Source organism: Dioszegia hungarica (genome assembly GCF_025882075.1).
Source record: "Dioszegia hungarica strain PDD-24b-2 chromosome Unknown MKK02contig_2, whole genome shotgun sequence".
NCBI classification, from domain to species: Eukaryota; Fungi; Basidiomycota; class Tremellomycetes; order Tremellales; family Bulleribasidiaceae; genus Dioszegia; species Dioszegia hungarica.
The window spans coordinates 825,111-840,060 of NW_026515766.1; the positions used below are offsets into that span (position 1 = coordinate 825,111).

Here is a 14,950-nt window from a genome sequence, read left to right on the forward strand (position 1 = left end):
GATGTCACGATCTAGGATAGCTGCATACAGGACTAGCAGACCATATCTCCAATGGAGGTGTTGAGAATTAATGCTACAATCAGTCCGTATAACCCCTGTTTGTCAGTATGGAGCGCAAAGTAAGCATGAAGACGTACCAGAACTTCCCTGTGAATGTCAGCACGGCAAATGTACATACAGCTTGGGATCAAACTCACGCGAAAATCAGAATCAACACCATCGCTACAAAGATCCTCGATTCGTTCAGGTAGGCTCGAACACACTGGTCATCAGCTTCGGACTTTCTCCGAATGAGAAGACTCACAGCATCACCGACGATACCAATCGCATATCCAGCTGCAAGACCTGTAAAGCCACATGCTGATCCCGCGGCGAGGTGAATGAAGCCGGCGAAGAGCGAGTACGGCTGGTTTGGGCCGACTAAGCAGTCAGATATGATCCGCCTGAGGCGTAGGCGACTCACTACTTGAGCTTATCAAAACCGCCACGACCAGGCCATAGACAGCGATGATACCAGACATCTGAAGCGTCAGCGGGGTTGCGCGCCTTGGCGTGGTCCTCAGACTGATCGTCCCTCTGGGGCGAGGATGCGAGCGATCACTCACGACGACTGGAATGAGCGACTTCATGATGAGTTCAGGCCTATCTGTCAGCTACCCGCAGCACCGATCGGTTGAGCCGTGCGCACCTAAACGTTCCCAGTCCAGCGATTCCGATTCCAGCTTTGGAAGTCCCATACGCTGCGCCGACGGTCGACATGGTCATCTGATCGTCAGAAGTCTGCCAGAGCGTACGCTAAGTGAACTAAGAGGCGTACAGCTGCAGTCACACCGGCAAAGCTGAAACGATTAGCGGTTGCGGGGAGGCGGATCGAGCTGAGACGACGAGCTCACCCAAAGAAAGGCGCCCACGGGGGGCAAAGTTCAGACATGTTGAGAATAGAATGTGCTGGGTCGACTGCGAGCTTCTAGGTAGGAGTGTAAGGTAGCAGTAAGGGGTCTGGGTATTAGGTGTAAAGGTATGAATGCAAGGGCGATGCATGTGAAGAGTAGGGACAGGATCCGTTTTGCTAAATACCACGTCATCCGACGCGCTCAAGCTCAGCCCAAGTTGAGATTTCGCGACTACCTCCTTCTATCCACTTCTATACCGTACCTCGCCTCATACAACCACAGACAACATGCAGGGACGTCTACCGCAAATGGTGAGCTGATCCATATCGACCTGCTTCCATCAGCTGACAGCGCAGCAACCCACTGTGGTCCTCCTGAGGGGTACGCCGACGACCTTCACTCCAGGTCTGAGCTAACCTTCGCAGAGGGCACAGACACTTCGCAGGGCATGGGCCAGCTCCTCTCCAATATCTCGGCTTGTCTTGCTATCGCACAGACAGTAGCCACCACGTTGGGCCCGAGGGGCATGGATAAGCTCATCGTGGATGAGCGGGGAAACGCTACCATATCAAGTGAGGAATCCACCTTATCCCAGACATGCCCGAGCTAAACAGCAGATGATGGCGCGACGATTCTCAAGCTACTCGACGTCGTACATCCGGCTGCTCGGACACTGGTAGATATTGCACGAGCACAGGACGCGGAGGTCGGAGACGGAACAACCAGTGTCACATTACTGTAGGTCGCCGTCTGGGTCGAGCTAATGTCAGTGCTGCTGAAATCCTCAAAGAGGTCAAGCCATATGTCGAAGAAGGCGTTGCACCTCACGTCATCATCAAGGGCCTGAGAGCTGCTAGGGACTTGGTAGGTTCTGGTCATGAACTAAGCTCACCCTAGGCCGTCGCAAAGATCAAGGAGATTGCAGTCACCATTGACAAGTCCAACCCTGAGTAAGTCCTCCCTCAAGCTTGACTGATGACAGAAAATTCCGCGAACTCCTCATGCAATGCGCCTCCACCTCCATGTCCTCCAAACTCATCCACTCGCAAACCCCCTTCTTCGCCACCATGGTCGTCGACGCCGTCATGTCGCTCGACCAAACCGACCTCGACGAATCCCTCATCGGCGTCAAGAAGGTTCCAGGCGGAGGAATGCAGGATTCGCTTCTTGTCAAGGGCGTGGCGTTCAAAAAGACCTTCTCATACGCCGGGTTTGAGCAGCAACCAAAATCCTTCGTGGATCCCAAGGTGCTCTGCTTGAACGTCGAGCTGGAGCTCAAGGCGGAGAAGGACAATGCGGAGATTCGGGTCAATGAGGTGTCGGAGTACCAGGCGATCGTCGATGCGGAATGGTCCATCATCTACCGCAAGCTCGAGGCCATCGTCGAAACCGGCGCCAAGGTCGTCCTCTCCAAACTCCCCATCGGTGATCTCGCCACGCAATACTTTGCCGACCGCGACATCTTTTGCGCCGGGCGGGTGACGGCGGATGATCTCAAGCGGGTCGTGCAGGCGGTAGGCGGGTCCATCCAGTCGACATGCTCGGATATCGAGCCAAAGCACATCGGTAGCTGCGGGCGATTTGAGGAGAAGCAGATCGGAGGGGAACGGTTCAACCTGTTCCAGGACTGCCCACGGGCAAAGACCTGCACCCTCATTCTGCGAGGCGGGGCGGAGCAGTTCATTGCCGAGGTGGAGCGGAGTCTGCACGACTCGATCATGATTGTCAAGCGGGCAATCCAAAATAACCAGGTCGTGGCAGGTGGCGGTGCTTGCGAGGTGAGTCAAGTTGTGTATAGCGCTGATGGCAGATGGAAATATCCAAATACCTCAGGGCTCACTCGCGGACAATCATGGGCAAGCAACAACTTATCGTCGGCGCCGTCGCCAAAGCCCTGGAGGTCATCCCTCGGCAAATTTGCGACAATGCCGGGCTTGACGCGACCGACCTACTCAACAAGCTGCGGATGCGGCACGCGCAGGGCGATGTTTGGGCGGGAGTTGATGTGGACTCGGAGAATGTCCAGGACAATATGAAGCGGTTCGTCTGGGAGCCAGCGCTGGTCAAAACGAACGCGTTGAGCAGTGCGATCGATGCGGCCTGCATTGTGCTGAGCGTGGATGAGACGGTGGTCAACCCGCAGTCCGAGGTGAGTCTAGGGTCTTTACGATGGACAACGCGCTGACGGTCAGGCGCAACAATCGGGTCCACCCATGCCTCGCGGGGCGGCGCAGCGTGCTATGCGGGGCGGAGGAAGGGGCAGGGGGAGATAGAATCTAGAAGTAATGCATCATGTACATATGCTGTGCCCTACAGACACCAGAACACATCGACCCACATATGTTCGCATTACGCTGGATCTGCTCGCTCCGCCTCTGTCCCTTTTAACCTGGCCCGTTCCTCCTTCCGAGCGAGCCCAGCCAGTTTTTGTCGCTCTATCAAGGCATCTAGTCCGCCATCTGCCGCCACGACGTTTCTGCGCTTGTCAGCGAAGATTTGATGGCGGTCTTGCGCGGCTGCTCTACCTTTTGTGTAATTTGCTCTTGACGTGAATGTCCCAGTCTTTCACCATGACCGAGTACGGCGCAGATGGTGTCGAGCAGAGGGAACATTCTCTTCTAGCGTTCAAGGTTTGACGTCTGCGTTTTATTCAGCCCAGAAGTCACGCGCATGAGGGAGATCTCACCCTGCTGTGTCGGGTATTGCACCTTTGTCTGCCGCTGTGAAAGGTGTCAATATCTCCTTGCTGAGAGGATGACCGGCCGAAAGTGGAACAGGCATGGGCCCGCCGACGAGGAAGTCTGAACATAAGCTAATTGTCTTCACCTTGTCGAATAGCACTCACCATGCAGTATTGCTCTTGTCACAGCCTCGTTAACATGTCCACCCTGTACAGCGTATACCCAGACATCACCTCCAGATGCGCGTGCCTCTCTAGCAGCCGGCAAAAGGTTTTTGGTCACCCATTTCAGCTGTGACTTGGCGTATTGATGCGTCGACAGCTTCATGCGATCGAGCATGGATGTGAATGCGGGATCTGCCGTCGAGGCGAGAGGAGCAGCGGGGTCGATACGAAGCTGAGCAAACTCTTTGTAGCCTGGACCTCATCAGCAAAGCAGGAGATATGATTACTCTAGCTCACCTATCGCTTGAAAGATGCCTTCTGTATGATCCGCTGCCTCTGCCGAGCCATACGCCCTCTCGGCTATGCCTCTGAGTTCCAAGATTTCGCTCAACAGCCCATTCTGATTTGTCAGCTCAACTTCGCCTTCATCGCCAACAGGACCAGACTCACATCGACCATCTTGTCCACTCGACGATCCAAGCGGGGTCTTAAAGTCTCCAGGGGCTCGTACACCCAAAAGATCAAGGTCCGGAATCTTGCTCGTCTCCCACCGACCTTGCCGCTCGTACTGTCCGACACCTGACATTGACTCTCCCACCATCTTTCCAGGCTCCGCTTGACCTTTCTGCCGTCTCGCCAGTGCCATCTGCCCGCTTCGACGGGGTCGAGCGCTTCGAGCAGCCGATGTAGTGCGAGCAGCTGAGCGTTCGTCCAGGTTGCTACACTCGCAGATCCGAGTGCACTTGATGCAGCAGCGTCCCGCGAAGTACCAGGAGCTTCCTCATCTGCTTTCGGCCAGACGGGATCCTGGGTCCAGAAGGATTCGAGGAGTCGGGCGAGACTTGGCTCCAGGTCCGGTGTGGCCGGCAGAGGACCGGGCGGTGTCCACCTGCTCGAGGATGGCTTCGCCGGGAGATCGTCGTCACCGTCCACTGTAGCCGAGGAACGAGCTGTCGATAGATCAGGCGGAGGGAAGAGAAAGTGCTGGATAAAGTAGTGGGTCCCGCCGCAGACAATAGGAAGGGTCGTTTCGGGCAAAGATTGTACCTGGCTTTCTCAGCCTATTTGCATTCGTCTATATGCTGGGGAGACACACCACTTTATCGGCCTCCGTACACCACCTCCCCAGCTCCCAGCTCCCGCCCTGTCCAGGCTGCACCATGTCCAGTCCCCAGTGCTCCACCCCGCCCATCTCCTCCGTCGTGACCTTGTTTGTGATGACGTCGAGGCCTTTGTACAGCTGCATCGAGTCTGCAGAGAGCACGACGCCTTTGTCATAGCTCTTGACCCGTTCCAAGATGCCGCTGTTGCCCTTCTGAGGGGCGGAGAGGGGCGTGGACGAGCCTGAGCCTTCCAGAGATGGCGACTGGAGGCAATTCGCGAGGTGGACTGCCAGCTGCGACTTGCCCACCCCGGTGGTCCCTATCACGGCGACGATGGGTCGCATCCTGTGGCTTTTACCGACCAGTCGAAGGCTCAGCGGAAGGCACATGCGCTGAAACTCATAGCTACTTGACGGAGATAGAGGCAAAGGTAGTGTGCAGGCAGGTGCTTTGCGCAATTTGACCGACAAGCCTCCCTTCCAGGCACGGTTCGGAGTTGCCCGGATGGTAGCCAAAAAGTCAAGGTCAAGCGATCGTCACACCCTGCTCTCTTGGCTCATTGCACATTGCTCATCTAGACCGACCATCTCCACTGTATCATAGCCATCATGAGCAACAATCATCAGGAACATTCCGTCGACGAGATTGTGAGCATTATCGACTAGGGCTTGCCCGAACTCTTGCTAATCGACCAGTTCCGGGCACCCTCCCTGGCGGTCTCCTCGGTCCTGCACGGTGGTATCCATCACCCCCTGCTGCGATCATACCAGTCTTCTGGCCGGAACTTGGTCAAATCCATGTTCATCTACCCTATCTTCATCACCGACGACCCGGACGCGGAGCAGGTCATTTCCAGCCTGCCCGGGCAGAAGCGATGGGGAGTGAATAAGCTGGAAGGGTTCCTGGGACCGCTCGTCAAGAAGGGACTCAAGGGCGTCATTCTCTTCGGGGTGCCTATGAAGATGGAGAAGGTGAGTCTGCTCCTTGCGCCTATGTGGAGCGGGACTGACAAGAAGGACGAGCGCGGTACACCGGCCGACGACCCCTCAACGCCCGTCATCCAAGCGCTGAAGCTTCTGAGCCGTCTCTTCCCTCAGCTCCTCCTCGCTATCGATGTCTGCCTCTGCGAGTACACATCAACAGGTCACTGCGGTATCCTCTCACACCACCCCAATCCCGCCCACTCTGGTGCGCCTACCCTGGACGCCGAAAAGTCCGCTCAGCGGATCGCCGAGGTCGCTGTGGCATATGCCAAAGCTGGCGCCCATGTGGTCGCACCTAGCGACATGATGGATGGGCGGATCCGAGCCATCAAGCTGGGTCTGATGCACGCGGGGTTGGCAAACCGGTGTGCTCTGATGGCCTATTCTGCCAAGTTTGCCAGCGGATTGTACGGCCCGTTCAGGTGCGTTCCGATGCTTCGTCGAGAGTCTTTCCGCTGACAATTTAGGGAGGCTGCCGGGACCGGTACATCGTTCGGAAACAGGAGATGCTATCAGTTCCCGCCAACAGCTAGGCAACTGGCTAGACGAGCTCTGGTTAGTCTCCTTCTGATTCCGACGACAACAGCTAACTCTGCAGCGCCGCGACGCAGAAGAAGGCGCCGACTTTGTCATGGTCAAACCCGGACTGCCATACCTCGACATTATTTCGGACGCGACGCAAGTCTGCCCCGACCTCCCCGTAGCTGTCTACCAAGTAAGCGGCGAGTTTGCCATGATTCACGCCGGAGCCGAAAAGGGGATTTATGGCTTGAAGGAGATGGCGTTCGAGACGGTGGAGAGTATGGTGCGGGCCGGAGCTAGCATCATCTTGTCGTACTTCACTCCGGACTTCTTGGATTGGTTGGATGAGGAGCGCTCGTTTTAAGGGAATCGTAAATTAGGAAAATTAGTTGTCTTCGTAGGCCGATCTTGTCATAATCACCATTCATGCTGTTACACTTCTTCATCTCGCCCGGATCAATCCATCCGGGACCGGAGCTGACGCGTGATGACCTTGTCGTGCGTTCTGAGACATCAGCTGGTTTTCTCTACGGTGAAATCCATGTAGCTCACATGACATGCACGATGGCTCCCCAACCACTCAGAGCGTCTCGATCCACGGCGTTCAGGAGAGTTTGCGAAATCGTCTCGAAGAGATCCTCCGGTTCCTGGTGGATCAGCGGGATCGGCACGAGTGTGACGTGAACAGCTTACAAGGTCCGGCTCCCACAACCCTTCCGCCATACCGTACAGCTTGTCCTGAGCAGTCCCTGCCACCGCAAAGTCTTTTGGTGTAGTGATACATCCAATACTGAGATGTCAGCCTGAGGCCATGAAGCAGGACCGGGCAGGACATACGTGTCCATTGTCGAGATGAAAGGCTTGGGCTTGGGTTCAAGCTCAGTGGGGGTGGTCAGGCCAGCAACGACCGGCTCAAGGAAATATGGGCCGAATCTGGAAATCAGCGACGACGAGACAGCTGACAACTCTAGCCATCCGGAGTGTGAGGGGTAGACGACTCACCTCTTCTCGTATAATGTGCTGGAAAGGAGGTGGGTGAAGGTCTTTGGCGTGATCTCGCGTTCCTCCTTCATGCGGTACATGTTGACTCGGAATCGCAGCTGTTCCCGCCTGAAGGGGTGAGCTTACGGTCGGGACATTAGAGGAGCACGTGCAAGCTTACAGAGTGTAGACATCAGTCGCCAGACCTGGAAGTCCATAGTACAGCTTGTCGTTGACGGGGAACACCTGACGATCAGCTTCTACCGTCGGCGCGAAGCTTTGCCAGACTGACCTTCTCAAAGTTCATCGCCACGCCGACAGACTGTTGTCCTAATCTGAGGTCCGAGGCGATTGCTACACAGTCCTTGCCTATCATGGCAACGACCGAGCCTCCGTTATATTCCATGATGGACTGAAGGGGGTCAGCTGGAATTGGACGTCGAGCTGGAAGGGCTGGGCCTACCATGATGGGCGAAGTCTATGAAGAGTCGAGGTTGGGTCAGGGGTCGCAGCTTTGGGCTCTGGCTGTGAAGTGCGCGTATATGAATGGATGAGTATGGAGGGGAGAGCGAGAGGTATTCAAGTTGAAGTGGAGAGCTGGCGACCGAGCAGCTTCATCATCGTTCCTCCTCTCGTAATCAACCAAGTAAAAAATGGGAGGCGCGAATAAGGATTGCCGTAGATGTGAGGAATGTGGATTTCTGACGCGCCTTCCTTCTCCGCCATTTCAAGCTGCACTGTGCTTTGACAGCTTTACCTTTTTACCTCTCCTTCGACAACGGCTTCAGCTATACCTCAAGCTCAGAAGCTACCTACCATGCTGATCTCCCAGCTGGCAGCAACGTATGTGACTCCGCGATCAACACCCAGCCCTTACTCCCGCTTACGCAGCAGACACTCGGTCAAGTCAGCGCTGCAAGAAGCAGGGTACCATAATACAACTGAGCTGTTGCAGACGGCGGCCTCTGATCTCAGCGCAGGTCAGCTACATCAGAAGAGCAAAAGCTGGACTTGGCTGATGTCGTCAGAGCTGAGTATCCCGCTTTCTCAAGCGGAAGACATCATCCGGCAATGTCGCAATCCTCCTGGTAAGCGACTGATCTCCCCCGTCGCATGACCCCTACTGACTCGCTAGGACCTTCCCGGCAAGCATCTCCTCATCGGAATGGCCATGACGGTCATGACGCAGCGAGCGCATCAGCCACAGCAGAGATCCAGGCCTCCACCGCCGCAGCCCTTCTCGTCCCGCAATCACTGCCCCGCTTCTCGACCCTTTCTGAGACCCTCGACGCCCTCATCTCGCAGCACACATGCGCCGATGCCGATGTCACATCGGAGGATAGGGCTACGGCAGCTACAGGAGCGATCACGCCGGGTATGGCGGTCGAGATCTCTGGGCCGCCGGGGATAGGCAAGACAGCCATAGCCATCGGCCTTGCTCTCAGCGCGAGAATGGGGACACGTAAGAGGAGAAAAGACAGTGTGCCGCAAGACCGAGGTGGAGGAGAAGTGTTGATCATAGGTGCGTGTGCCGCTACGTCATATGAGTCGGAGCTGATCGCTAGATACCGAGGGGGCGATAACACCTGACCGGCTCAGCAAAGCGGCCGAAGCACTAACGAGGAACACGAGCAGCAAGTTCACAGTGGACCTCTCGCCGGTCAAATTTGCTGTAGCTGACGGCATAGATCGCGCACCGCAGCTGCTCGAAGGGATCCACCTCGTCCGCGTAGCGACCCAGGTGCAGATGGTTGCGTTTCTCAACTCACTGGACGAGTGGCTCCTAGAGCATCCCAAAGTGAGCTTCATTACGACGCGTGTGACTTGTCGAGCTGATCTCCAGGTCATTCTAATCCTCATCGATAGCCTGAGCTACCACTTCCGCCAACCAAACTTTGAGCTCAATGCGCGGCGCCGAGTGATGGACACGTGAGTCAATCATGCTCGAAAAAACACAGCTTAAGAGCTGATGAAGTAGTGTCAAACAGCAGATAGGGAAGGCTACCATGGTGCATCATTGTGCTGTAAGCTAAACGTCGGTCCGACTAGGCCCGATGCTGATCAGCCCAGATCGTGCTCATCACGCAAATGGCAACCAAGCTCTTATCGTTGGATGGAAAGCGCTCCAATTTCGAGACTGGAGAAAAGGCAGTCCTGATGCCACAGCTTGGTCAGTACCCCTGTAGGCATATGATCTAGCGCTGATGTGCCAGGCGAGATGTGGCAGAACGCCAAGACTCTCCGAGTAGTCCTGTTCCGCGGTCCGGACGGGAACGAGGTCCGCTATGCCCACGTCGGGACCAGCGCGGACAGCGACCCGAACGGGGACTGGGCTTGCTTCGACATCAGCGTGCGTGAAGCTCGCACAGCATATTTCTCAGCTTGACCGAGCTGACCCGACAGACCGACGGCTTGCCCATGGACGTCGAAGACACCAGATGAGCCAGGTACTGCTTCAACAATGCATGTCTATGTTAGATCCTCCTTTTCCCTTCTAATAGCCTGAGGGCCTCGCCTGGCTGGTATCGTACGCTCTGATCAATCGCGCCTGCTCCTGGTTGTTCGTCTCGGTCTGACTGAACGCAAATCCGCGTTGTCTCCGCATCCGCTGCGTTGCCCGCACCTTTTTGATAGCTTTTTGGAATCTAGTCCATGTCAGCTTCGTTATCGCCCCTGCGACAAGCCTAGCTCACTGTTCCTGTCTCGGTCGGTAGTCTGACATGTTGAATTTTTGGATTTCCTGGACAATGTGATAGTCGCTAGGATTGTACGTCCGGACATAGTACTTCCAGACATAGTCTCGCAAGAGGCAGACAACCGGGAAGAGGAAGACGCAAAAGTAAAAGATGGCGTCTCCCCATAGCCGAGGGATGATGCCGCGGTATGGTCGTGAAAGGCGGATGAAGGGGGCGACGAAGGCATAGAGGGGAAGGGCGAGCATGGTGAAGAGGAAAGAACCGGGGATGGCCGCGAGGGTGTATTTTGTCCAGACACTGCGGTGTCAGCTATAGATGCAGTCCGAGAAGCAGGATAATCGTACTCGGAGATCAAAGCGGCTTTGCCGAGCACGGTCAGGAGGACCGCGAGGTACAACGTCGTTCCCCATACCCATAGACCCGAGTTCTGGCCATTCGCCTGGATCAGGTCCATCCGGAATGCCAGCGCGGAGAAGGCAAAGAGGATCTGCAGCTTCAGCATCTCGTCTTTCATCTGAAATGGTGACTCACAATGCTGTGGTAGATAGCGTTCGTAACCCAGTAGAAGAACCGGATGGGCGCAAAGAAGTGATTCTTCTGCCCGAGCTGGTATAGCTGTGGATACCGGTCGAGCATCCGAGCGGAGACGAATTGGTCAAAGACACCGATGACGAGTGGCGGGAGGATCGTAAAGATGACGTTGAAGAAGGTCATGGTCCAGCCTTCGAAAGCGATCTGGCCGGAGAAGTCGTTGAACCAGGAGTACTGAGAAGTCAGCGCGAACATGGGCGGGAGAGGATGATCTTGCGCACCCAGAATAGGGTCATCGCAAAAGTGATGTTCTTGTAGAACGAGTCTGTGTCGTCAGCATGCGTGACCAACATGAAGTACAGATTCACTTACACAGGATGAGCTTTGATAATCGCTGATAACTCCAAGACCCGTGGACGAGCAGCAATTTCCGCAAGAATCGGAACTGCGAAATTGCAACATCCGCAGATCGAGCAGCTTGAAGACCCTAATGATCAGCCCAGCTCCGTCTCAAGGCTTACCTCTACCCCTGATATGCCCACTCCGACATGCGCAGCCTGGATCATGCTGACATCGTTTGCGCCATCTCCGATAGCGAGCAAAGGCGCTTTCGTACTCCGCTTGACAAGCTTGACGACGAGGGCTTTTTGAAGGGGCGAGACTCGGCCTGAAGATCAGCTTGGCCCGGGGAACACGACGGTTAGAAGACTCACAGCAGATGACAGCCTTGCACATCACAGCCAGTTCCAAGAAGACTCCCGAGCACTCCTTCTCTAGCGCAAAGGTCAGGCTCCGACCGTCGATGATCAAAGCCAGTTCCTCTACATCCCCGCCCATGCGTTGGTTCTTGATCGCGAATAGACGCTTGTTGAGCAGTTCCGAGGTCTCGGTCTGCGATTCCGTATTGACGAAGACCAGGTTCATCGATTCCGAGATCAAGCGACAAGAAAGACCGATATTGATGGCGGTTTCCTGACGGTCTCCAGTGAGAACCCAGATCTTCCAGTCAGCTATGCTACACTTGGGAACCCACCTTGATACCGGCTTGCTGAAGGGTATGAATGGTGTCAGGGACGCCTTCTTGCAGCTTGTCCTCAATAGCTGTCGCGCCCAAAAGTTGCAGATTCTGCTCGATGACCTCCGCGGCTCGGTCGAGAGCGTCCGCTCGGCCAGAAAGCTGAGAAGCTGCGGCATCGTACATAGCGGACCACTTGTCGTACTCTTCCTCCGAGATGTCTCGGCATGCCAAGCACAGCGTACGAAGTCCTTCAGTAGCGTAATCCTGGTTATCAGCTCGGCGCACGAATTAGACGTACCTCCAGGTGGACCAAAGTAGGCTCAGAGAAGGACTGGTTCTGCGCCAGCCGCTCGTAAATGACAGTGTCTGCCCCCTTGGTGAACAGCTTGATGCGGCCATCGGGACACCGTACCACCGTGGACATGCGTTTTCGTGTCGAGTTGAACTCGCAGACGTTGAGGATCTCGTACTCCAGCGAGCGGCCATGGACTTCGACAAAGACAGATTTTGGTTTCCGGGTCTGCAGTATCAGTAACGTCCAGGGCAACGAAGGATGAGGCTCACGTGGAAGCGATACCCAAGCATCTCGGCACCAGCCACGAGAGCGGCTTCATCCGGGCTAGAAGCCTGGTAGACCACCTTTCCGTCCTTGACTTCCGGGATGACGGTGTGGCAGACCGAAAGCAGGGCAAGGCTAGATATCAGTGCCGTCCCGATACCAAGCTTACAATTCCCGGATGACAGCTCCCTCTTCATTCTCCTCCATAGCCCGCTCCCTCAGCACATCGAAAGTCTTCTGCCCCTGCTCCCGCTTGGCATCATCGACCACCTGAGCGTACATCGTCCCAAAGATACTGCACTCCTGAAACTCCATCTCGTTCCGGGTGAGGGTTCCTGTCTTGTCGGAGAAGATGTAAGCGATCTGGCCGAGTTCTTCGACGAGCGATGAAGTCCGACAGAGCGCGGGTGTGTCGGTGGGTGCATAGTACATGTCCAGGTCCGAGTTAATGAGTGAAGCCTGCCAGAATTTGACTACTTCGATCGTCATGATCAGTCTGCAGCATTAGCCTAGGTCTTTTGTGTGACATACGATATGGGAATCAAGTTGTTGTAGAGAATGATGGATGTCAAGATGTTTTCCACGAATTGCTGAGCTGAAGAGTCAGCGTGATCCAGGCGGTGAAGGAGGATACATACCTCGATTTGGGGCGTTGACACTAAGCTCAAGATACCAAGTGTTCGCATCATAGATCCACTGCTGATGAGTCGTGTTCTGGCAATTGCACATCGGCTCCAGCCTGATCCCTCCACGACAGCAAGACATGGGGAACACGAGCACTGGTGACCCATCCCCTGTCACCGAGATACCCTCCGTCTCGCTTCACCAGCGCACGCAATCCGGTGAACACAAACCGGCTGTTCAACTCACCGTTCTGATACTGTTGCCAACAGTCGATATCAAGGATAAGACGAGGAGCAAGATGAAGAGGTACAGGATCTGCATATTGACCTGGCGCTCGACCGCTGTGCGCTTGATGGGGGCGTCACTGATGTCAGTGAGGTCAAGAGCTGGACTTACGTTGCGTTGCGCATCAGCTTGGTCTCGTGTCCAGCATTGACGACTACTCCGTAAACCCATTCCGTGTTTCGCAGCTGAGCACCACGAAGCAGCATCTGATTCGGACCGACAGGGATCTTTGTAGGCGCCGCACCGGGCATGGAGGATGAGAGGTGAAATGTTCCGTCATAGGTGTAGAGCGAGTCGTTCGGGGCTTCACTGAGTAGATGCCCGCGGAGCATGGAGGCGGCGTGTGGATTCGTCAAGGATGCGGTTGCGGGATGGGCTTGCTTGATTTTGAGATTGGTCTCCCTAATCGTCAGCTCTGCTCAAGGCCGTGACGCACCCGTCCAGATTTGCCGTCTCGATATACGCCAGACCATCCGGCTCGCTACTGGTCAAAAGCACCATATCCGCCGGAATGAAGGCATTAGCTGCGAGTCGAACGATATCTCCGACCCGTATTCTTCGCCAAGGTCGTTGCTCGAATTGCTGGTTCACGAGGACCTCGGAGGGGTTGTTGTTGAGTGATCTGTCGGATGCATGACGTTTCTGGTCATCAGCCGAGTCCCACCAATTGCACGAACAACGTACATAGTCCTCTCTAATCTCCTTGACCGCACTGGCTATCAATACCACCGCCAGCGGCACGATTGTAGTGTATCGTCCTGTTGGGGATACGTTCGGCACCTGTTGGATACAAGCTGAGAGTCAGTATGAATACAGGAGCACATGCTATTGAGACTTACCAGTGAAGAGGAAGAAGAGATTGGCAGAGCGAGAGAATTCGGCTGGACGTCAGCGCTACTCAGCACGACGACGTACAGTACAGGAACTTTGGCAAGAATGTGATCGGCCCATAGTGCCCCGTTGATACCGAGTTGTTCTCGAACCCCTTGACGTGGTTGGCCTCCGGGTCATTGAGCGCCAGTTCCCTCGGTACGCCGTCGAATTTGCTTTTCCGTCCCAACAGCTTGTTCAGGCCTAGTGTCCAGTCCACATCGGTCAGGTGGTCCTCCCGGAATCTAGACCACCTGCTGCCCTTCTGTGTCCGAGCGTATGGACCCGACTGGGGGTTGGAGAACGAGTACGCCGAGGGTCCATCTTCATCCTCAAATGGGTCGGCGCCCCCACCTCCGCCGTACGCCTTTCCTCCGTACGCCTTGTCCATATCGTCCGGGCCGCTGAATCCCGCAGGGACAGCACCAGATGCGGCGAGAGGCTCTGAGGCGTCCCGTCTATTCCTGTCGCGATAGCCGCTTGATGCGTTCAGGTCGGACGTAGATGGCTGCGCAGGGAGGTACGCCGAGGATTGGGATGGTCCATATTCGTCGTCGCTGTCGGTCAGCTAAGAAGTATCGACCCAGAGATTCACGTACTCGTCGAAGAAGGGATCCAGGGCGTAGCCATGCTTGGGATCTCTCGAGCTCGAAGCCTGACCGGGAGGACCATAATTGTCCGGGGAGAAGAGCTGCGGAGAGCCATTGGCATCTTCGAACGGGTCGTCGTGCGCGGAGAACGGTGCAGCTTGACGCTGCTGGCTGGGTATATCCTCGAAAGGATTATGCAGCCTTGACCCAGACATGGTAGCTGTGGATCTATGTAGGCGAGGTATGTGGTAGATGGATCAGCTATATCAAGGGAGACTGATTTTGGCCTTTGTGCGCGCGGAGCACGCGGACGCGACAACACAGCTTTAAAGTGGGGATCATTTACAGTCAACTCCCTCTCAGCAACTCATACTAACTACGCCTTGACTCGTACTTCCTACTACCCTCGCTCCGCGGCCATTTGGGTGTGGGTTCAGAGGGAGTGGACTA

General features: G+C 55.5%; 7 protein-coding genes across 7 annotated transcripts; 3 read left to right on the forward strand and 4 right to left on the reverse strand.

The window, feature by feature from the left end:
• Positions 1–32: 32 nt before the first annotated feature.
• On the reverse strand, positions 33–931 carry MKK02DRAFT_19510 (uncharacterized protein; the record flags this gene model as incomplete). The annotated part of the gene is made up of 9 exons (XM_053086104.1): positions 33–95; positions 138–147; positions 198–262; positions 305–420; positions 464–521; positions 606–642; positions 689–765; positions 818–839; positions 894–931. The coding sequence occupies 9 exons, from the start codon at positions 929–931 to the stop codon at positions 33–35; spliced, it is 486 nt and encodes a 161-aa protein (XP_052949168.1).
• Positions 932–1,180: 249 nt separating this feature from the next.
• On the forward strand, positions 1,181–3,166 carry MKK02DRAFT_18812 (chaperonin Cpn60/TCP-1 family; the record flags this gene model as incomplete). The annotated part of the gene is made up of 9 exons (XM_053086010.1): positions 1,181–1,204; positions 1,250–1,274; positions 1,319–1,465; positions 1,511–1,631; positions 1,664–1,757; positions 1,791–1,843; positions 1,876–2,671; positions 2,704–3,042; positions 3,086–3,166. 9 exons carry the CDS (start codon positions 1,181–1,183, stop codon positions 3,164–3,166), a joined length of 1,680 nt encoding a protein of 559 aa, XP_052949169.1.
• A 76-nt stretch (positions 3,167–3,242) lies between these two features.
• On the reverse strand, positions 3,243–5,185 carry MKK02DRAFT_18750 (putative tRNA isopentenyltransferase; the record flags this gene model as incomplete). Its single annotated transcript, XM_053086003.1, has 7 exons — positions 3,243–3,369; positions 3,419–3,532; positions 3,580–3,694; positions 3,739–3,990; positions 4,036–4,138; positions 4,189–4,785; positions 4,835–5,185. 7 exons carry the CDS (start codon positions 5,183–5,185, stop codon positions 3,243–3,245), a joined length of 1,659 nt encoding a protein of 552 aa, XP_052949170.1.
• A 264-nt stretch (positions 5,186–5,449) lies between these two features.
• On the forward strand, positions 5,450–6,710 carry MKK02DRAFT_39692 (porphobilinogen synthase; the record flags this gene model as incomplete). The annotated part of the gene is made up of 5 exons (XM_053090728.1): positions 5,450–5,488; positions 5,537–5,812; positions 5,858–6,246; positions 6,292–6,379; positions 6,423–6,710. 5 exons carry the CDS (start codon positions 5,450–5,452, stop codon positions 6,708–6,710), a joined length of 1,080 nt encoding a protein of 359 aa, XP_052949171.1.
• Positions 6,711–6,802: 92 nt separating this feature from the next.
• Positions 6,803–7,733, reverse strand: MKK02DRAFT_35034 (nucleophile aminohydrolase; the record flags this gene model as incomplete). The annotated part of the gene is made up of 7 exons (XM_053089063.1): positions 6,803–6,851; positions 6,899–6,993; positions 7,040–7,136; positions 7,184–7,279; positions 7,349–7,456; positions 7,509–7,573; positions 7,620–7,733. 7 exons carry the CDS (start codon positions 7,731–7,733, stop codon positions 6,803–6,805), a joined length of 624 nt encoding a protein of 207 aa, XP_052949172.1.
• A 411-nt stretch (positions 7,734–8,144) lies between these two features.
• Positions 8,145–9,769, forward strand: MKK02DRAFT_29468 (P-loop containing nucleoside triphosphate hydrolase protein; the record flags this gene model as incomplete). The annotated part of the gene is made up of 10 exons (XM_053087826.1): positions 8,145–8,170; positions 8,222–8,307; positions 8,356–8,415; positions 8,463–8,849; positions 8,893–9,125; positions 9,171–9,256; positions 9,306–9,351; positions 9,398–9,497; positions 9,541–9,677; positions 9,731–9,769. 10 exons carry the CDS (start codon positions 8,145–8,147, stop codon positions 9,767–9,769), a joined length of 1,200 nt encoding a protein of 399 aa, XP_052949173.1.
• Positions 9,770–9,821: 52 nt separating this feature from the next.
• Positions 9,822–14,715, reverse strand: MKK02DRAFT_18923 (putative calcium transporting ATPase; the record flags this gene model as incomplete). Its single annotated transcript, XM_053086021.1, has 21 exons — positions 9,822–9,972; positions 10,021–10,320; positions 10,368–10,510; positions 10,555–10,788; positions 10,836–10,879; positions 10,927–11,041; positions 11,076–11,221; positions 11,268–11,553; positions 11,588–11,836; positions 11,871–12,092; positions 12,137–12,266; positions 12,301–12,627; positions 12,663–12,726; positions 12,770–12,827; positions 13,002–13,119; positions 13,152–13,442; positions 13,477–13,682; positions 13,725–13,834; positions 13,880–13,921; positions 13,956–14,467; positions 14,510–14,715. 21 exons carry the CDS (start codon positions 14,713–14,715, stop codon positions 9,822–9,824), a joined length of 3,954 nt encoding a protein of 1,317 aa, XP_052949174.1.
• Positions 14,716–14,950: the final 235 nt, after the last annotated feature.